Here is a 20,988-nt window from a genome sequence, read left to right on the forward strand (position 1 = left end):
GCGTTTTGGTGCGCAATTCATGAATCCATAAATCTTGGTAATGTTTGCTAAGGTGCGGACGCTTGCCATGTGGAAACTCGTGCTTATCGTTCCAGTTCCGGAGTTCACTCGTTGCTGTCGCTGGGCGCCTACGTCATCTGAGCCCGAAACGCGAAACGCGCAGTTCCGCCGGTTTCGTCGAGATATCGTCAAAGACGCGTTCGGCGCGTGTTCGTAGATCACGGCGCGTGACCCCCAGCCACGCGTCGATATCGCGTATCGTCTCGACAAAGGCGCGCTTCCAGATCTACGCGTCATGGCTGGATGACGCAATGCGTTCTGTGTGGAAAGGCAGTCTGTGAGTCAGAGAAGAGGATGCGATGTTCAGAAAGCGGAAGTCAAAGGAAATGAAGTCATGTGTGAAGTTCGAAATAATTGATTCGTTCCCGTCTGCTGTGGTATAATGTACAGACCCTGATGGACCTCGTAGTCGAATACGACTAGATGATTCGATGACAGACAAACCGACCCATGATCACATTAGCAAAGGACCCGTGAACACCGCACCCCATAACCACTTGTCAAATAGACAAGAAAGACCCAAAGAAAACATCCGGCGAAAAGAAAGCACTCTATTTGGTGGAGGAAGAGTACTTGGTGACAGCCTTGGTACCCTCAGAGACGGCGTGCTTGGCAAGCTCACCAGGCAGGATCAGACGGACTCTGTGATTGAGGTCAGTAAATGAGACTGGATGTGGAAGAGGGTGGAAAACGTACGATGTCTGGATCTCGCGCGATGAGATGGTGGACTTCTTGTTGTAGGCAGCGAGCTTGCTGGCCTCGGTGGCGACGCGCTCGAAGATGTCGTTGACGAAAGAGTTGAGGATGCTCATGGCACGGTTGGAGATACCGGTGTCGGGGTGGACCTGCTTGAGGACTAAAGACGCGTCAGCAAATTCTGCTCAAAGGAAGCCGATGAAGCGCAAGGCCTCAGAGACTGAATGGCGCGCTCAGAACGCGCAAAGTGCAAACTCACCCTTGTAGATGTAGGAGGAGTAGGTCTCCTTCCTGGTCTTGGTGCGCTTCTTCTTGTCACCGGAGGGCGCGGCGGTCTTCTTGCCAGCCTCCTTCTTCTCAGCGGGAGCCTTGCCAGCCGGGGCCTTGCCGCCGGTGGTGGGAGTCTTCTGGGCCTTGGGGGGCATTTTGGTGGATTTGAGAGGTGGTGGTAAAAAAGGTGGGTTTGGGTTAAAAGCAGAAGCTTGGAGTGAGATGGAGTTGGTCGAGCGTCGTGGTGGGAGTTTGCGATGGATGAAGGGAAAGGTCGTCGACGGCGGGGAGTGCGCTACTTATGGGGAGCGCGCTCTCATGTTGTGATCCAGCAGCGGCTGGGAGGCCCGTGCAACAGCTCTTGCCGGTTTGGTGGCTAAGCGAGGCCCGCCATTGATCTTGCGCAGTCTGGCGGCAGGCGCTAGGCGGCGTCGCTGCCTTTTCGCGCGCTAGCGTGGGCAGGTTGATCTCGCGCACTCACAACAGTCCAGCGCCGTCCTTATAAGACCGCCCCGCCCCCCGACAGCAGCAAGCAATCCATCGTCTCGACACTCCACGCCCACAACCAGCTCATCCCGCTCAATCTACTCAACTCTCCAACCTCTCCCACTTCCAAACCAACCCCCAAACCAACTCTCTCAAAATGACTGGAGGCAAGTCCGGAGGCAAGGCCAGCGGCTCCAAGTCCAGCGCCCAATCGTGAGTACTCCATCTCCTGCATCGCGCCTTTGGCTCCAGTCTGCCTTGCGCATTCTTCAGTTTCACTTTGCATCTTTTTGACGCGTCTTTTGCTTGATTGACGCGTCTTTTCGCATCGCATTGCGCATTCCATCTCCAACATTGCATCATAGCTAACTCGTTCTTAGCCGTTCATCCAAGGCCGGTCTCGCTTTCCCCGTCGGTCGTGTCCACCGTCTTCTCCGCAAGGGCAACTACGCTCAGCGTGTCGGTGCCGGTGCCCCCGTCTACCTCGCTGCCGTCCTTGAGTACCTCGCTGCTGAGATCCTCGAGTTGGCCGGTAACGCTGCCCGCGACAACAAGAAGACCCGTATCATTCCCCGCCATCTCCAGCTCGCCATCAGGAACGACGAGGAGCTGAACAAGCTTCTCGGACACGTCACCATCGCCCAGGGTGGTGTCCTCCCCAACATTCACCAGAGTACGTTGCTCCACAGTCCGCTCGCATCGCATCAGCTGCTAACATACTTTCAGACCTTCTGCCCAAGAAGACAGCCAAGCCTGGCAAGGGTCCTTCGCAGGAGCTCTAAACGCGTCCTGCATTTGAGTTTCTTCTTCACGGCGTGGTTACTTCATGGGTCTTTTTCATCTGCAATGATAATGGGAGTCGGTCTGGGTTTGGGTTCTCGGCTTTTTACGGGATTTATACCAGAGCTGTATATTAGCTGGTTGTATTGACGACCGCGAGCTCATGAGCTGAAAGCATATCACTTCATCTACTGTCTTCTGCCGTGACTTCCATCTTGCTACCGTCCAGCTTTGCATGCGCGCTATTTGGACTTTGCCATGCGCGCCGTGTAACCTTATCCACCAACTAGCTACACCGCCACTTCTCGCGCTTGTTCATCTGAGTAACGCGCAGACTCCACTTCGCCTACACGTGCGATAACGTTGCGTCGACCGTATTCCACCATCGCGCATTCTCGACCATGCTGTCTTGACAAGCATTTCGCGTTCGAACCGGCACAATTGGGGTTCTGGGGATTCAGCGACAACGACGAGCGAATTGGGCAATAGACGGCATATATGTGCATGGTAGAGACGGTGATATTTGCTGCGTTGAGCGGATCCCATGTGGTAGTCGACGGAGCTGTGTGACGTAACCCGGGGTACGATGTACCACCTACCGTGGATTACATTGCGCTTGGACAACGGTCAATTAGCACTTCTAGGTAGTTTAGCTGTATCTTTGGAAAATTATGGTGTAAATGTTGCGTAGGTGGCTGTAGTGTTCTCAGTGTCCACCGTGAACGCCTATGTCTACAGGTGCACTGTCTCAGATAACATGGCTTGATATATTCTCCTTCTTCGACTCAATACTCTTTTCGTCTGTACTGTTTGGAATATTTCGTTTTCTAGGTCCAAGGTGTTCTTGTCGCATGATGTGTGTTGGTGGATGTGTTCCTGTGGTCATGTACCCATCTGCATTGTTGACGGCGTGCCGAACATGAACGGCATGCTACGTATTTCATGCCATATAATTCATGCGATGAATCGTTCGCAGCCAATCATATGGATGACTTATGTTGGTAGCCTCGACTATTTCTTTTCATCGTATGTTAGTTGTTCGAGATATGTGGAAAGGTTCATAATGAATTTGGGAATTAAAGTACTAACAGCAACTTGTTCAAAAAATCATCACATTCCACCACCACAATTAAATGGTCCAAAACTGCATATAACGACCATCGAAACGCTATATTTCATCGCAAAACCAAGTATAGGTTCAATTTCCTGCGTGGTGGCGTACACTTCATATAACAGCCTTCACGGTGTGCGAACCACGGACGCGACCACCGCGCTTTCACAAACTAGACGCGTATACGCGCGTTTTTGTACATGCAAATAATCACAAAAATCCGATCTGAGGATATAGAGGCCATTTTACTCATTCAACTCGTCCGATAGACGTGGAAGTCGACGCGTCAAGTACCGTGTGGCCTGCGCAAAGACGCGACATTGACATGGGAATACATCCACGCACGATATCACTCAATCAACGCTCAACCTGCACCAAGTCACCCATGCACACAGCTGAAGCCCAATCAAACACATGTATGCAATATGAACGATTCAATGGATGCAAAAATATTCCGTTGATCCATTCAACCACACCTCTCTCTGCCCCGCTACTAGTCCCCGCGCTTTCGCGCAAAAACCTCCCATCCTACATATACACAAAGACACGATTACAGCATCAACGCTTACAAGAGCATCTTCCTGGGGTCCTCAATGTACTCCTTGACCTTGACGAGGAAAGTGACAGCTTCCCTTCCGTCGAGCAGTCGGTGGTCGTATGTGAGCGCAAGGTACATCATCGGCCTGATCTCGACCTTTCCGTTGATAGCGACCGGCTTCTCCTTGATGGCGTGCAGACCGAGAACGGCGGTCTGGGGGAGATTGATAATGGGAGTACCCATCAGACTGCCAAAGACACCGCCGTTGGAGATGGTGAAGGTACCACCAGCCATGTCCTCAATGGTAAGCTTGTTGTCGCGCGCCTTCTTGCCGAGGTCGGCAATGGCCTTCTCGATGCCGACCATGTCCAAGCTCTCAGCGTTTCGGACGACGGGGGTGACGAGACCCTTCTCGGTAGCGACGGCAACGGAGATGTCGACGTAGTCGCGGTAGACAATGGTGTCGCCGCCGTCAGGACCCTCAATGGAGGCGTTGACAGCAGGTACGTCGCGTGCGGCGAGGATGCAGGCGCGCGAGAAGGCGGACATGAAACCAAGCTTGACGCCCTTGTTCTTGAGAATCTCGTCCTTGTAGAGCTTGCGGAACTCCATGATAGAGGACATATCAACCTCGTTGAAGGTGGTCAGGGAGGCGGCGGTGTTTTGCGACTGCTTCAAGCGCTCAGCGATGCGGAGGCGCATGCGGTTCATCTTGACCTGCAAGGCTGTTAGTATACATAGTTAAGCTTACAGCCAAATTACATACGCGGCGCTCCTCGCGGCTGCCAGGTGTAGCCGGCTTAGTCTCCTCGGGCTTGGAATCCTTCTTGGGAGGTGCAGGCTTGGATTCTTGCTTGGGCGGCTGGGGCTTCTCTTCCTGCTTGGGAGGCTCTGGTTTCGACTCTTCCTTTGGCGCTTCTGGCTGAGACTGCTCTTGCTGGCCCTCGGGTTGCGACGAAGTCTCCTGGTCCTTGGACGCAGGCTCCTTGGGCTGCTCGCTGGCCTCCTCCTTCTTTCCGCCAGCCGGGGCACCGCCGGCCTCGAGCTTGACAATATCCTGTCCGACGGTGACGGTGTCCTCCTCGTTGACTAGAAATTCCTTGATGGTACCAGCCTCGGGCGCATTGACGGCGACGTCGATCTTGTCGGTCTCGATAGTAGCGATTTCTTCATCCTGCTCAACGTAGTCGCCGACCTCTGCATATTGTGAGCTAGTAGTATATGCAATTGAAGATGGTGAACGTACGTTTTGACCACTGCTTCAGAGTTCCCTCTGTGATCGACTCAGCCATCTCGGGCACCTTGACGATGGTGTCGGCATAGCTTCTTGTCTGCTCGAGGGTCCATAGGCGTTGTGAAGAAAGCTGTCCAGGCCGTCTATAAGCAGTTAGTGTTGGGCATTTTTATTCGATGCAGACATTCGCAGTACCTTGAAGCTTGGGCGAGGAGACCAGAGGAGTTCGCCTTGGAGATGGCGGAATAGCTGCGCGCGGCTGGGATGGCTCGTGGGCTTGCGCGCAAAGCTCGCACAGAGCGCATAGCCGCTGGTAGACGGCGGAGACACTGCTGGCTGGACATGATGGGCGACCAGGCGAAGACTGGGAAAAAGGAAATTAAGATGCGAGTGAGAGCGATGGGCGACTTCGAGCGAACGAAGGTCTGTGTATGAGTCCCCTTGCGGCAGTTGTATGGTACTGAAGCAGACACGGCACCACACTTCTGACGTCTCGGAAGCCACCCTCCGTCACAGGCACAAATGCCAAGCCCGCAACCTCACGCTGCCCTCACCAAGCCATCTGCGACAGCACCGAGGCATTGCGGCCACGACCCACGTTTCTCCCTTCCGCAACCACTCCCACTGGAAGGGCCATCGCCGTCATGAGCTCCAAGATACACGTCCTGTACGCCAAACCCCCGCAGGCGTCGCCCTTTACGCGCAGAAACTAACCCAGCCGCAGACGCCTCTACAGGCGGTCCCTCAAGCTCGCCCTCGACTGGAGCGTCCACCGATATCTCTGGCGCGGACAGGCCCTGTACATCCGCGAACTCTTCGAGGCCAAGCGCAATGTTACCGAACCGCGACAGATGAGGGTGCGTCTCCCTATTCCACCACCGCCATTACATCGACACTCCACATATATTGCGGCTACACTGAGGACTCTGCTGATGAGTCGATAGGAACTGATCAAGGAGACGGAAAACCTGCTCGAGAAGTGGAAGCACCCAGACCCTTACCGCCCACCCACGGCTCCTGGAGGTTCGTTGCTAATGCCCGGATATATTTCCGCACCGGCCGCGGATATGAATGTACTGACGGGTGTTGTAGGATCAAAGTACGAGCGCAACCTGCCTTGCCCAATCATCGATCGTGAGTTCACCATCAAACATTTTCACTCCATCTGCTGACGACACACAGCTCCACCGAAGATGATTTTGTAGTTGGGGATATTGGAACAAGCATGGTATCACGTGTACATATTACAGCTATAGTGCGACTCAACAGTAGTTCGCAACAAGAAGCCAAAACCACCATTTTTTCCCGTTCAATGAGAGGCTGCTGTGAAAGTCTCGAAGCTCCAACCCCACGACTGTATTTCGTCTTGAGCGCTAATGAACGATGTCTCCAGCGTGAGGTCAAGTCTGGAACTTCCTCACCCTCCGTACAGTGCTGAGGTATCCCATACCATCTACAAGGTCATCCTTCTCGACCCAAGTGGATAGGCTACCAACACCCGTCGTCGCTTTCCTTGCTTCTTCCTGCGCATACGCGTCCTCCAAGTAGGCCCATTCCGGCACGTCGCAGCATCCGCCTACAAAGATAGTCCTCTCTGGTGACAAGTTGTATAGTAGCGACTCGTGCGTCTTTGGTACCAGCACTTCTACAATCTTCTTCTCCGGATTGAAGCCCCGAATCATCGCCGTGCAGACCAGTCTCGTCGTTCGAGGATCCAGCGGCTCTACCATTCCTGTGCGCGCAGACTCGGGGAGATATGGAATACCATATCTCTGGGTCCGTGGAAGCGAGCCTGGGACTGCAGCAGATGTGGATTGGATAATGTGCACGATAGATCCGTTCAGTGCATGTAGCATTAAGGATGGCTCGACTGGCTCAGAGTACATTGCGAAAGCTACTAAATCCTGTGCTCGCTCGGGCGTTTCTTCGTAGCAGAATTCCCATGGTACTAGACTTGAAAGCGTCTCTGGCGTCCAGCTGAGTACTTGGGCCTGGCTTGAGCTTGTACTGCTCGATTTGAGATGGAAGTAGGATTGCATCTGCATAGCTCTCAACTCATTATCCGACCTTACAGGTATCGTCTGGGTCTGTTGCGCGGTGATCTCATGGAATATGCCGTGAAATTGTGACGTTGATGTCTGAAGCAGATGTAGCTTTGCCGCTGTTTCAGTGTCGATGGCCCGCGTATCCCCGAGATGTACTACATTGTGTGGTTTAATTCTCGCCAGCAGCTTTGTTAGGAGGTCGAAATGTGAAGAGTAGAGGAAGTCGGGTATGTCGACGACTAGGGGGAGAGATGAATCTCGCGAGGAAAGGCTTCTGTATGCCAGGAAGAGATCCTCAACGCAAGACTGATAGTACTCTGCGTAGTTGGCGAAATTTGCTGGAATTGGGTGTGCGCGGATAACCTCGTTCCTCGTCGCTTCTTTTGGTCCTGGTACAACAGAGGGGTGTGTGAAACTTGGGCCCAGGTTCAGATCTCTCACTATGGTAAGAGAGACTTGACCTGCGGGGACATGCTCTTGTTTTTGCGGGTCGAGATCCATCCAGCATACAGCTGGCACAGAGGGAGCGGTCTTGCCTAGACCTGTAAGGGAGCGATTCACGAGCCGCCGAGCAAACGTTGATTTTCCTGAGCTAGGTGATCCAGTCACCACGGTGGTAGATGGATTACTAGCACAGTCCTCGATTGCGCGGAGCCAGTCTTCGGGTGTTACTTCAGGACGTAATGGCCGAGAAAATGTATCCGCGTCCGAGTTGGTTACCTAGCAGAGACGTTAGATGGCCGTCATGTCTCGAGATCTCAACCTTTCTCACGCATGTACCGTCGCGATCAATGCTAGATAGATGTATAAGGATGTGGGACTTACAACTCGGAACGAACGATCTGTTGAATCGCTCCAGATACCGTCAAAGAGTGGACTGACGTTTGCGAGGGGGGCAGATATCTTGCAAGTCTTGAACCTGATGTGATTCGTACCATCTAGTCCGCGAATCTTAGACATAGGGTGCGTGGCCGGCACGCACGCTCGATGAACCTGGTTCTTCTGCCCATCACGACTGACTGTTCCAATGTTGGCACCATTGATGTTGACGGCGCCTCGTAGAACTGTCAAATCAAAAGTGCCTATCAGTGTTATAGTCGCGTGTTTGTTCAGGTTGATGGTAAGCTCGGTGTCGGTATCTGAGAGGATGTTTTGGGGTTCGTTGCGCCAGTTGCAAAGCTTGACATTCCGATGTACGGGCGCATGGGTCTCCTCTTCATCTGAACCTTCGTGCTCGGATTTTGCAGCAGCAAGCAACGGGCTCGTTGGCACAGGAATCTGCTCCAGCGCAACTTGAGGTGTATTCACAACTTGGGCGACAGCTTCCGCTTTTAGTCGAGCAGCCGCAATCGCAGTGAGTGGCTTTCCGCTGGGCGCACCAGCAGCCGCCGCATCTTCCCCTCTCTTCCGTTTCCCTGACATACTGACTTTGGATGTTGACATTGGTGTTCTGCATGCGCCCATCATTTCGAAGATCAAACCAATGATTTTTGGCGCGCCAAGTCCTAATCGGGACTAGTCGCGATGCGGCTCTTCTCCGCCCAGTGCCCGAGCGCGACAGTTCGCGGCGCAAAAAAGTTCCTTACGAACCTCAACTCTCTGGTCGCAAAGAGCATGGCTCCACCCACACTATGAGTGCCATACAGAAAACCAAGGTGCCGCTCCCGGGCTCCAAGTCGAAGCCAAAACCCCAGAACACCCCGTCGAAAGCGCAATTAAGCCAGGAATTTGTCGACAGCGACGATGATTCTCCCAGTGAGACCGCCGCGCAGTCCAAGAAGCCCGAGAAGCCGAAAGCTACCATTGGCATTCACGTGAACGGCGTGCCCAAAGCGAAGTCCAAGCCTAGCAAGAAAGACGTACCTGCCCCCAAATCAGCCTCGAAGTCCAAGGTTACGCCTAAGAAGCCAGCGCCCAAGCAAATCGCGACACAGGAGGACGCCGAAGATTTGTCAAGCTCAGAGATAAGCGGCGAAGACGCGCCGACTAGGGACATACAGACGAAGCTCCCAGGTAACAAGCAGAGCAAGAAAGCTTCGAGCGACAGCGACGACACCAGCAGCGGAGACAGCTCTAGCGACGACTCGGACACAGGCAACGCCCCGCAACCGACCCGCAAGTCGAACCAAACACAGCCGGCACCGCCAGTGCAACCGCAATCGCATGCCGTTGATTTCCGACCGACCCAGGCTTACGCACCCCCCAAAGGATTTGTTCCAGTTCCAGTGAACGACAGGACTATCTCCAAGTCGACGGGCTTGTTCGATAATCTAGAAGGAAAGCAGATATGGCATATCACTGCTCCCGCAGGCGTCTCGCTGAAGGACTTGAGCGAGCTCGCCATGGACAAAGCTATGAAAGGGGATGCCGTACTGAGCTACAAGGGCACAGACTACGGTCTTTCTCAGACCGAGAGTGAAGATGGCACCCGGGAGGTTCTATTACCACGGAACAATGGCATGAGACCAGGTTCGTTCATCAACTACTGCCTCTACCGACTATACTGACCTGCCTAGCCCCTACGCGGATATCTCAGACTTTACGCCTACGATCGGTTGTACGACTTCCCCACCTTACCACAAAGCAAGCAGACCAAAACACGGGCTCAGAAGCGGCCGCCTCCATAACGCGATCGACTATTCGTGCACCACGACCACAAGTCACAGGACTGAAGATGCGCTTCCTTCCCACCGGCTTCAGTGGTAACGACGCGGGGACTATCGGTGATTCCGACGACGAGACTGAGGTACCACAGGCGATTGCTGGACTTGCGATGCCGAACGGACTTAATCTACCCTCCAAGAAGCCGAAGAGGAAACACGCTGATGTCAATGGTGTTGATGCACCTGAAGTGCCGGCGAAGAAGACCAAAAAGCAACGGGATCCTGAGGAGATCAAGAGGAAAGAGGAAAAGAAAGCAAGGAAAGAGAAGAAGCGTGCAAAGGAAGCGGCTACGGCCTGAGAGAAGGGCGCACAACCGCTTGAAATAGCACGGCATTTCTTCACACAGCGTTCTTATACTAAAAAGCATACTCGGTCAGAGCGATCGATATCTTCGCTACCTCCACGAATCGGTCTACATACCACTGAGCGTACATATGAAGCGGATTGGATTTGACGAGAAGCCGTCACAATGAGGATTGTTATTAGCGTTTAGCACGAGTTCATCATAGCATCAGTACCGTCCGGCATGGGGAGGATAGTACTCAATCAGTCAATAAGAGCACGGGTCCATGTCCCAATCGACACTGTCGCTGTCGCTGTCTCGAACTAGTTGGCTTTGTGCAATTGTTGTGTGTATGTCTAATTTCTAAGCAACAGCCTCAACAAACTTGGCAAAATCTAATGTGCCCAGCCCAGTGGCCGCATCCCATCCCACAGCCGTCTCCCACCCAAGCTCCGCAGTGCGGTTAACAATACAACTACCCGACTGACCCTCGGTCACATCCACAAACACATGCCGCAGCTCATCCGAGTAAAGCAAGGGGTTCAAGAAGCCCAACGCCGGCTTCCCAGCCCGCATCCTCTTGTCATTTGCAAGCACAATCATAGCCGCAATCACAGGCGTACTCGCACTCGTCCCTTTCTGCTTGATACCACTCTCGTCCATCACGAATCGCGTTCCAATAGCCGAGAGATCGGGTATACCACGTCCACTAGGCGCATACCATCCATCATGCGACCCGTTTAGTTGCGCGATATACTTCTTCGCGTCCGCGTCCTGCCACGCAGGGCGGTCAAAGTACTCGCTGAACCCTCCTGCACTGAACCACTCTGCGCTAAGCGGGGAGTAGGCAGCCGTTGCGCCGACACTCGTGACGTACGGACAGTCGACGGGGAACGTAGGGCGGAACTTGTTGTTCTTACACTCTGAAGATCCGGTGCCGGCGGAGCCGCCGTCGCCGCTGGCTACGAGGACGGATGTACCCCGCGCTCCGAGCTGCATGAAGAGGTCGCATGCGCGTTTGGCGTAGGCGCGTGGGATCCATGCTTCGTCGTCAGTGTAGGAGATTGAGAGCACAGTAGGCAGATCGTCGCGTTCGAGCAGTGCTTCCAGGAACTCGATCCATGGCTCATTGAGGCTGGAGGCGAGGGGTACTTCGGTGCCGTTGTCGTCGAGATACGGGCCTCTGCCGCCCGTGGAGAAGTAGGTTACGTTCATGGGCTGTACGAAGGGCATGCTGTATTGAATGTCGAGTTGGGCTTCCCCGCCATAGCCGAGCTTGGTGTCGTTGCCGTTCTGGATCGAGGCGACGGTGAAGTTGTAGAGAGGGTTGTAGCCGGTGGTGTTGCGGTAGGGACTAAAGTTTTCCAGGAAGGAGTGCAGAAGGGGCTCGTTAGGATATTCTTCCAGGAAGCCGGCGATGCCCAAAGTCACGGGGGAGTCGGAGTTGGGGATCTGGTAGTTGATGTTGTACATGGACATGATGCAGTCGGGTGTTGTGTCTCCACCGGGGCAGGTTTGCGATGCTAGGAGGGATGGTCAGCTGGGTTTGCCCGGTTTGTTGGGTGAGGGTAGCGCAGTTGTTACGTACATGAATCCTGTCTCTTCTCGGAGTGTGATTCTAATGATGGCAGTGCTTTCTTGGAAGGCTTGCGGATGAATTGGGTGACGGGGTAGACAAAGTCAACGTAGTCTGCTACCGCATTGGGGAGGCTGTACTTTGTCGCGCGTAGAACAGGACTATCATCGTTGTATTGGTAGTGACCGAAATCAGCGTCGATGAGTTGGCTCGCTGTGTCAACGGTAGTGTTGATTCGTAGCCACGACCCTTCAACTGAGAATTGGACTCCGTTGGCATTGAGCCATGAACGCACAGCAACAAGACCGTCTTGATCTGGCTGCTGAAAGATGCTTATTTCGTCCTGAGACAAATGTGCCCCATACTTTGCATGCGATGGATCGCTTGATTTTTGGAGATGGGTTTCCAGTTCCGACATGCGAGACTGCTTTAGAGCGACTGACAGCGTTAGCGGTAGAGAACCATCGGCTTCACCGATAGACTTCCAGCCGTCTGGAAGCTCTACAACACTCTCATGTGCAGCATTGTCTCTTGCCGCCGGCCGAGCAAAGGCGCCCAGAAAGGTCGCGCTAGAGATGAGAGTTGAGCCCAATCTCATGATGCAGCCGACGATGGACTGAAATGAAAGAAAAAAAAGTTGATGCTTCGGGTATATACGAGACCAATTCAGCAGAGCATCGCAGACTTATGAGCGCGCGAGACGAGATGAAAATTGCGAAGACAGCATGATGCAATGAATCATGGCGAACGTCGACCCTCGACCGTCAACACCTCCAATACGGTGCTATCTGAGGACCTTCCTAGTATGACATATCGCAATCTTCTACCATCCCAGCAGGGATAATGTTAAGCATTGACAACAAGCATCGCGAATGATCAAGAGCGGGCGATATTGCTGCGACATGGGTGGTGCGGATAATACTCGTATGTCGAGGTTCCGAGCACCCGGACAGTCTCGCTGGTATTGCGGGCGCCAGATGGGATGCAGAGGTATTTGCCTAGTTCTGGTAGTATTTTTAGATAGTCAGAGCTGCAAACGCGATAGAGTGTATACCAACGAGGTCCAAGGAGCGAAGAAAGCAATGTAGAAGGTTAGAGGAAGGTTGGTTATGTATCTGTCCAGGTGTAGCGTATTTCGTACCTAGGTAGAGCGAACGCGAATGTGGGTCGCTGTTTGACACTAGCTAATTCCCGTACCTGCACGCCGGGGTAGCTGCCGAGACTCCACTGGACGAGTAAACTACCTAGGTAACATCGCGCATGTTCCAATATTAGCACACTTGCACCAGCTTTACTGTCGTTTACGACCTTCTCTGCCCTTCTGCGCTTGGACAAGAGGGCAGGATGGCCCTTGTAGCATCGTATCCAAGTCATGCGAATTGCTGACAGCAAGCAGCGCGGACCGAAAACTGTCGGTGCGCCCCTTTCCTGGACGTCACCGCTAGGCAATCAACTCCGCTCCCTGTATGGGACATTCGAAGGCATGAAGCGATAAGATGTTTTTGCGGCTAGCCGTCGTATTTGGCGGGACCAGCCGGCATGAAGCGACGGATACGGCCAAATTAGTCTGGCATCAAGCTTGACTTAAGACCTCTTCGCTATCTCTAAAGTCAGATCAATCGTCACCGACCTCACCGACGCTCTTCTCTGTGCCCGTCAAAATGGTTCGATACGCCCTCACAGTCTCCGCGCTCGCCAGCAGTGTCCTAGGTGCTGTGCCTACGGTCAACATACCACTGAACTTCGCGCACGGCAGCGCTCACAAGATCTCAACGGAGCTCGTCGACCCCTCGACCAATCGCACCATCGAAATCGTCGTCGACCAAGGTTCCGAGAACTTCTGGGTGTTCGGCCCCGACAGCATCAGGAACTGGGGATGCACTCGTCTCGGCTGTGCAGGCCCTTGCAACGAGACGGTGCAGCCTTTCTACGACTACCCAAACAGCCCTTCGGCGTCTAAACCAGTACCCTTCCAATCCTCCTACTCGTATGGAGGAAACAGCAAGTTTATCACTGGAGACATAGCGGTGAATGATACCTTCCAGTTCGTTTCCGATGCCGGCCTTTCGTCGACCGTTGACACACAAGTCGCGGTTTCAAGCTACATGACATCGCGCCTCGGCGACAGCAGCGGAAAGTGTACTCCGACGTCTTCGTTTGACGACGGCATCTTGGGTATCTCCCCGTACTACCGCAAGCCGACCTGGAACACGACGGGCCCGCACGTGCGCCAAAACCTACTCGAGGCTGGCGCCATCTCCGCGCCCGTACAGAGTCTGTGGTTCGACGAGGCGCCCGAAGGTATCGAAGATACGTTCACCGGTCACGTCGTCTTCGGCGGCGTCGACCACTCCAAATACACGGGCGACCTCGTCAAGGTCCCCATGGTTGAGGCTCCGTTCGGTGGTGTGACACTTGGCTACTACGTCAACCCGCCTGTCGTCTCAGTCAATGGAACAGCGTTCGAGAACTCGGACATCATCTCTCCCACCTGCCTCGTCGACTCCGGCACCACACTCGATTACCTACCCGTCAGCTACAGTCAAAATGACCAGTTCGCTGCTGCCGCTGGTCTCGTTGTCGACGAGTATGGTGTCATTGGCTGGAACGGTACATGCGAATCTATCCCCAAGGACACTACTATCGATCTAGAGTTCACCGGTGTCGAGGGCAAGAAGGTGACCGTCAAGATTCCGCTGCGCACTTATGCTCGCTCGGGTGTCAACCCGTCTACAGGCATCTGCTCGCTTGCGTTCTCCACTGGTGATTGTCTGTTTGGTGCGCCGTTTGCTACTGCCGCCTTCTTTGCTGCTGATGATGCGGCGGAGATGGTGGCGTTTGCGCAGGGTGGTGTGTCGAAGAAGGGAAGCAAGCCCGATCCCAACTCTATCACTTTGGATCTTGCTTAGCGGGAGTGTCGTCTATGAAGTTCGATTCTAGTATATATGAAATTAGCAATGTTAATCTAGACCTGAATGATCATGGATGATAATTTTCCTTCGCGGTGTCGTGTGTCCTTGAGCCTCGTTATCCCTTAGCCTCGGATGAGACAGCACTCTGAATTTTCTCCTGCCAGGTGTTAGTAATGTCACTTGAGTTTTGATGCTCTGTGTGTTTATCACATGCATTAGACGGGTGAAGTTGTAAAGGTATCGTCACTTCAGCCCGGCAGGGGATCCGGTTGGCCCTAAGAACCTGGGCAGGGACCGGCCGCACGGTAGCCCAAGCTGACGAATTCATACTAGCGCAAACAACGCGCGCTCTGTTGTCACTCAGGCGAGGGCAGGGCATCACCGCATTTGTCGTCAACTTTCACGACACTGCAGCCTCGGCAGTCGCACTATGCTGGTGAGCAGGCCTCGAAAATACTCCATTCTACGCGACTTCCACGCTTATTGCGCGCGCACCCACCCCCATGGCTACCGCAGACAACGCTCCTGCCCGGAGTGCTGAGGCCTCGCAAACAGACGAAGCCGACTCCACACCCTCCACCCCCACGCTGGCACCCGCACACGAAAACCACATGGCGCACGATATATCAGACGCCGACGACGTCAGGGCTTTCGACCAGCCCGACTCGGACCTGCCGCCGCTACCGACCGAAGAAGACGACAGCATCATACACCATGTCATCGCGGAAGAAGACGCGCACCATGGCGAAAGCGTGTTTGAGGATCGCGAAATGCAGCGCCAATTGATGGACATTGAATCGAGCTTTATCCCCGAGGCGCCTGTCCACGTCGAAGCACCTCAAGGGCAGTCCGGCGTAGACGATACCTACCTGTTCGGGGGCTCACCAGGAAATTCCCAGCAATCGGCTCGACCCATGGACGACGATGCGGATATGCAAAGAGTCATGGACAATCTGGAGGAGCTGACAAAGCCAAAGAAGAAGCCAAAGAAGCTCGAAGTGCGTAGTGGGAACACACCGACCAAGTCGCAAGCCAGGAACAGCCACCACAGCAACTCCTCCTCCTTTTCCGAGGCTCCGACGCCTGCCGACGCTTACAAGACGCCTGCCGCCAGACGTCTGGACTTCGGAGAAGATGACTCAATGGATGCGAGCACCGCAACATCAGAGGTCACACCTTCCTCGCCCGCTGCAGAAGCCGCGCATCGAAGCCAATCACGCGCCTCGGCAGGCAGGTCTACAGAACAAGCAGCTGGGGGAGAAGGCGCGCATCAAGCGAACCAAGCTGCTGCAGCTGCTCAGCTAAAAGAGGTGGACGTGCGACGGCCGACATCCAGTGCCTCGACAGTGAAAGCTCCCGATTTCTCACAGATTGAAGAAGGTTCTTCTCTTACGAACGAGAACGATTCTAGCGTGGATAGTTCAGCCATGCCTCCACCACTGGTTCCCGCGAGCGCACAGAAGATCAGCAAGCGACCCAGCTACCTACAGCACCGAGGTTCGAGCCAGCGGTCATCCGTATCGTCCTTCACCAACCGTTCCGACGCGTCTGGAGATGGCGGAAGCAGTGCAAGTCTCGGCGCAGACTATGCTTTGCAGACTGGTGGTGCTATTCCTCGTTCAAGCGGTCCACGGGGGATGAGCCTAGGACTGTCGAGGCTGCCAAGCTTGGGTAGCATCGCCTCGTCGATGTCAGGCTACAGCGATACCAATCCCTGGGAGAAGGGTCGGAGCATTAGCACGAACTCACTGTCCGCTTTTCTTCAGCCGGATAATAGTCTAGGTCGTCTGGACGAGGAGGTGCCCAACAGCGCGACTCCACCAGAGACACCACGCGCTCCTAGTGTGCAGCCCGCCCCCACCGACACCGTTATTGCTAGACATGTCCAGGATATACAAGTACCAGACTCGATTGCACGCGACTTCCGAGCTAAGCACTCGCGATCGCCAGACAAACGACACATGGCTACTCCCTTCACTCGCAGTAAACACAATCTCACGCTGAAGGAGCAGAACAGCAAAATCGACAAGCTCAGCAAAGAGAACTTTGATCTTAAGCTCAAAATCCATTTCCTCGACCAAGCGTTGCAGAACCGGTCTGACGAGGGGGTCAAGGAGATGATCTCGAAGAACGTTCAACTGCAAACTGATCTGGCGACAGAGAAGAAGGAAAGCCAGTCGATGCGCAAGAAGATTCGTGATCTGGAGCGAAGGCTCAAGGCTCAGGAAGAGGGACATGCTACCGCTAGAGACGTTGGCAGCGGCTCAGAAGATGGACGAAGTGTCCAGTCATCTAGGCAAGCCGAACTGGAGGAAGAGATCGAGTTCCTGCGGGAGCGCCTAGAGTCGACGGAGATTACAGTGGACCAGTGGCAACAGGAGGCTCTGCAGAAGGAAGCTGACAATCGACGCATGGCTGATTACATCAAGACCATGCGAGAGAAGAGCTCTGGTGAAGATTCTGCTGGTGTTGACGAGGCTATCAACATGTGGAAAGAAGACTTCGAAGAGGAGCGTGCGAGGCGCGAGCAAGTGGAAACCCGATGTCAGCAAGCAGAGACCGAGACCGAGAGGCTTCGAGAGGAGCTTGAGCGTCTGAAAGAACAAAGCCAGCAGATGCAACAGATGCAGCACTCGACAACGAACCATCACATGAACAAGGTCTTCAACAACTCACGGCGCATGCATCAATCCTTTGCTGCCCGTTCGAACTCTGGATCTGACGGCAACGAGAACACTGCGCCAGTCTCGCTTGGTGGCACGAGTAGTACTTTAGTGGAACATCTACAAAGCGACAACGAAAAGCTGCAACGGGATCTCCACGCACAAGCTTCCATGCTCACTTCAAGGAATCGAGAGAATCTTCGACTGAGGGAAGAGAACGAAGGGTTGAAACTCACAATTCGCAGAGGAGATGCTGGATCGACAGCCGGTGATAGCATTCTGGAACGATCCATCTCCCGCAACCACATGAGATCTGTTTCGAGAGCAAGCGGCGGAACACGTTTGACCCAGCAAAGCGATCCCGATCGAGAAGACTTCGAAAGCAAAAATGCCGCACTGCGGGACGAGCTGTCGCAGCTGAAGCTTTCATACAAGGAGCTTGATGACCAGCTCAACGGTCATCTTGACATGCTTGAGACCACCGAGAACAAGGTCAAGGAGCTGGAGAGGGAGATAGAAGCACAGACAGAAGACCTGCAGGCACTAGCAAGCGAGCGCGACGAGGCTCTGGAGCTGCTACAAGACAAAGAGCAGGAGACTGAAGAGCTCAGACAAGAAGCCCTGGATACGGTGCAAAGGTTGGAGATTGACCTCGAGCAAAAGCAAGCGGAACGTGACCGTCTTTACAACGATCTGGAAAACACCACTGAAGACTTCCATGCTTTACAACAAGAAATGAAGAATGTCAGTGAGAGTCTTTTGCAGCTCGAAGACGATCGGGATGCAAGCCTTCGCAAGATTCAGAACCTTGAATCAGAGCTTGGCGACGCCAACGAAGAACTGAACCGACAAGACAAGCTCCTTAGTGAGGAGAGGTCGAAGAATGAACGACTTGACGTCCAACTTGAGTCTTGTCAGGGTGAGATCGATTTCCTGAGAGAAGAGCAAGAGGGCGACAAGATCAAGATTGGCGAGCTGGAATCAGCGCTGAACCATACTCAAGTCACGTTACAAGAGGCCAGAGAACGTTCTCGGGATCTTGAGGAGCGCATGGCCGAGGAGAGGCAGCAACGCGACGCCTTGGAAACCCAGGAGAAACAAGAGGTGGAGAAGATCATCACCGAACTCAATGGTCAGTTGTCGAAGCTCAAGGAAGAGAGCAGGAAGCTACGAAAGAACCTCTCAAGCAAGGAAGTTGAGGCATCCACTTGGAAGCAACGGCATGACGAGTTGGAGCAAATGCTTCGTGAGTCACTGGGCAACCTCAACGGCACGAGGTCGAGCCTCTTTAAGGTAAGTGACCTCACTCCTGATCGTCTAGAAACATACTAACTGATCGTTCAGGATATCGCAAAGCTTCAACGAGATCTTCAAGCGACTATGCAAGAGCTCGATGTCGTTAAAACCGATCTTGCGGAGAAAGACCGTTTGCTGCGCAACCGCGATGCTCTCTTGGAGAGCACTGGCATGGAGAGCCGCCGCCTTTCAGAGCTGCTCGAGCGCGAACGTCAAGGCCGTCGACAAGACCAAACAGCATTCGAGAACGCCAAGCGTGGTCATCAATCTACTACCAGGGCGATCCAGCAACACGAATCGAGGGTTCTGGAACTTGAAACCCTTCGTAGTCAGGATCGGCAGAGACTCCACAGTCTGGAGAAACAGTACAAGGAGCAGCTGCTAGAACGAAACAATCTGCTCTACGCTCTGTGGAATCGACTGTCCACTCTTTGCGGCGCAGAATGGTCCCGCAATAACGCTCTCATCAACGGAGAACTGACTTCTATGGAGCTCATTTCTAGGAACGTCCAGGGCTTCCACAAGAACATCATTCTGGCGGTGAGGACCGTGGAGGGTGTCATTGGTGCCTTCAAGCAAAGAATTCGCAACATAGAAAATAATCTGGTCCGCGACTACCAAACTCTCGAGCATAGCCTAGACTCTCGCGCCAAGCGACTTGATCAGCTCGAGAAGCTTGTAATGGCCCAACGGCAATCGATTGGAAGACCTAGCACTGTCCGTGGCGGTATCGTCGACCTGAACACCGCGGAAGTCAACAAACTGCGTACTGAGAACAAGACCTTACGCTCCGAGGTCCAGACCCTCCGAGCCATTACCGCCACGACGCAGTCCGGCAACGATGTTATTGTCAGCCGCTCACCATCACGTGCTGCCTCGCCGACCTCCTCCAAACGTGCCAGTATGGCGCAAACACTATTGCGTGCTCACTCCGCTTCTGTCGTGGAGCATTTTTCGACGTCGAATTCGTCGACGCCGACGCCAGGCCATCCCTATCCCGCCGCCGGACCGCTTCAGCCAAGTGAACAGAAGTGGATACATCGACTTAAGGAACTCGAACGGCGTTTGAAGGCCGAGCGTGAAGCCCGACTCCTTGACCGAAGCGGTGCCCGTAAGAGGTTAGAGCAGAAGGTAGAAGAAAATGCGGACCTCAGGGCTGCGCTTGAGAAGGAGAGGGACCGTCGAGATGAAGATGGCCCAGATAGTGTCCAAAGGACTGCGTCTGCGAGTGGCAGTCGCATCGGTGGGAGTGGACGTGCCAGTGTGGTTGGCAGCGTGAGACACACTAATGGCAACGGCAAAGAGAGAGAAGAGGAGATGTATTAGTACATTTCCTATGCGGTGACTATTCCCTTCTTGTATCAACCTTTTCTTCCTTTCTTGATAGATGCTTTAGCGATTTGCGTTCGACTTTCCGCTTATCTTTTCTTACGACATAACGAGTGACGAGGTTGCTTGGTCGGCGCATGTAGGCATTATGGGTACACTTCACGGAGTAGTCGTTGCATACCATATAATAGAGTAGTGGGCGTATAGCATGTTTGTAATTGAAGGCGTTTCCTTACAACCCGTAGTACATGGTGTTTCTCCAAGTATCTGAGTATGCCAACCACGACTAACATCTTATGGACGGCACCTCAACAGCGAATGGACACCCGTGTAAAGCAACCATCCCATGTCATGTATGGGAACAGATCAATCCGGGCAGAAGTGAGTTAAATTGATCGAACGCTTTATCGACTGCGGCTCGTCCAAAAGTCACCTTTACCCACTACCCGCTACCCGCTATCTTGTTACGACACTGACAACCATTTCGTGTCTTTTATAAGACCGCTCTCATCTCTCCCCAGCTCAAGTATTTCCGATCTCCTCTGACGTCGGAAAGCATTGCTAGGACATGTGACAGACGCCAGCAAACAGCACACTCGCCTCCGACGACTCTCTCACCGCTCTGCTACCTATTTGTTGAGGCATAGTGCAAGGCAGCATCCATCGAAGTTTGCATGGGCGACACTTCAACTACTACACGTACGTTCTCTACTGCTCAAGCTGCCCTCTCACCTATAACGTTGTTGCGTACGATACATACGATACGATACGGAGATACCTTTCTGTATATTGAAATATGGGATCCAATACTAATCTTACCTGCGATTACCAGACCGCTCGCGAGCGCTTATCTACCAGCCGAAGCTGTCGCAAGCCCGCAGCTTCACCTAGTCCTTCCATCGGGGCTCCAACATCAAAAGCAACGACGCCAACACACTCACAAGCCCTACCTGCATCTGGTCTGTTTGCTAGCTTACTATTCGATCGCCAAAAGGTATACCAACATAAATCGCCTAACCCCACGATACCTCCGTCGGCACGAACG

At 53.6% G+C, this 20,988-nt stretch overlaps 9 protein-coding genes across 9 annotated transcripts; 5 read left to right on the forward strand and 4 right to left on the reverse strand.

Annotated features, from left to right (window-relative positions):
* Positions 1-611: 611 nt before the first annotated feature.
* Positions 612-1,181, reverse strand: HTB1 (histone H2B; the record flags this gene model as incomplete). The annotated part of the gene is made up of 3 exons (XM_049338372.1): positions 612-702; positions 757-916; positions 1,016-1,181. The coding sequence occupies 3 exons, from the start codon at positions 1,179-1,181 to the stop codon at positions 612-614; spliced, it is 417 nt and encodes a 138-aa protein (XP_049204257.1).
* Positions 1,182-1,669: 488 nt separating this feature from the next.
* On the forward strand, positions 1,670-2,294 carry HTA1 (histone H2A; the record flags this gene model as incomplete). The annotated part of the gene is made up of 3 exons (XM_049338373.1): positions 1,670-1,725; positions 1,893-2,185; positions 2,239-2,294. The coding sequence occupies 3 exons, from the start codon at positions 1,670-1,672 to the stop codon at positions 2,292-2,294; spliced, it is 405 nt and encodes a 134-aa protein (XP_049204258.1).
* Positions 2,295-3,968: 1,674 nt separating this feature from the next.
* On the reverse strand, positions 3,969-5,519 carry KGD2 (2-oxoglutarate dehydrogenase complex E2 component; the record flags this gene model as incomplete). The annotated part of the gene is made up of 4 exons (XM_049338374.1): positions 3,969-4,658; positions 4,708-5,138; positions 5,188-5,318; positions 5,371-5,519. 4 exons carry the CDS (start codon positions 5,517-5,519, stop codon positions 3,969-3,971), a joined length of 1,401 nt encoding a protein of 466 aa, XP_049204259.1.
* Positions 5,520-5,819: 300 nt separating this feature from the next.
* On the forward strand, positions 5,820-6,380 carry J4E93_000415 (uncharacterized protein; the record flags this gene model as incomplete). Its single annotated transcript, XM_049338375.1, has 5 exons — positions 5,820-5,842; positions 5,900-6,032; positions 6,120-6,198; positions 6,268-6,309; positions 6,358-6,380. 5 exons carry the CDS (start codon positions 5,820-5,822, stop codon positions 6,378-6,380), a joined length of 300 nt encoding a protein of 99 aa, XP_049204260.1.
* Positions 6,381-6,575: 195 nt separating this feature from the next.
* J4E93_000416 (uncharacterized protein) lies at positions 6,576-8,642 on the reverse strand (the record flags this gene model as incomplete). The annotated part of the gene is made up of 2 exons (XM_049338376.1): positions 6,576-7,940; positions 8,046-8,642. The coding sequence occupies 2 exons, from the start codon at positions 8,640-8,642 to the stop codon at positions 6,576-6,578; spliced, it is 1,962 nt and encodes a 653-aa protein (XP_049204261.1).
* A 209-nt stretch (positions 8,643-8,851) lies between these two features.
* Positions 8,852-10,182, forward strand: J4E93_000417 (uncharacterized protein; the record flags this gene model as incomplete). The annotated part of the gene is made up of 2 exons (XM_049338377.1): positions 8,852-9,689; positions 9,737-10,182. The coding sequence occupies 2 exons, from the start codon at positions 8,852-8,854 to the stop codon at positions 10,180-10,182; spliced, it is 1,284 nt and encodes a 427-aa protein (XP_049204262.1).
* A 348-nt stretch (positions 10,183-10,530) lies between these two features.
* On the reverse strand, positions 10,531-12,161 carry J4E93_000418 (uncharacterized protein; the record flags this gene model as incomplete). The annotated part of the gene is made up of 2 exons (XM_049338378.1): positions 10,531-11,690; positions 11,756-12,161. 2 exons carry the CDS (start codon positions 12,159-12,161, stop codon positions 10,531-10,533), a joined length of 1,566 nt encoding a protein of 521 aa, XP_049204263.1.
* A 1,243-nt stretch (positions 12,162-13,404) lies between these two features.
* Positions 13,405-14,652, forward strand: J4E93_000419 (uncharacterized protein; the record flags this gene model as incomplete). Its single annotated transcript, XM_049338379.1, has 1 exon — positions 13,405-14,652. One exon carries the CDS (start codon positions 13,405-13,407, stop codon positions 14,650-14,652), a length of 1,248 nt encoding a protein of 415 aa, XP_049204264.1.
* Positions 14,653-15,158: 506 nt separating this feature from the next.
* On the forward strand, positions 15,159-19,940 carry J4E93_000420 (uncharacterized protein; the record flags this gene model as incomplete). Its single annotated transcript, XM_049338380.1, has 2 exons — positions 15,159-18,611; positions 18,663-19,940. The coding sequence occupies 2 exons, from the start codon at positions 15,159-15,161 to the stop codon at positions 19,938-19,940; spliced, it is 4,731 nt and encodes a 1,576-aa protein (XP_049204265.1).
* Between the last annotated feature and the right edge of the window lie 1,048 nt (positions 19,941-20,988).

This window comes from Alternaria ventricosa (genome assembly GCF_023758065.1).
Source record: "Alternaria ventricosa strain BMP 2768 chromosome Unknown scaffold_1, whole genome shotgun sequence".
NCBI classification, from domain to species: Eukaryota; Fungi; Ascomycota; class Dothideomycetes; order Pleosporales; family Pleosporaceae; genus Alternaria; species Alternaria ventricosa.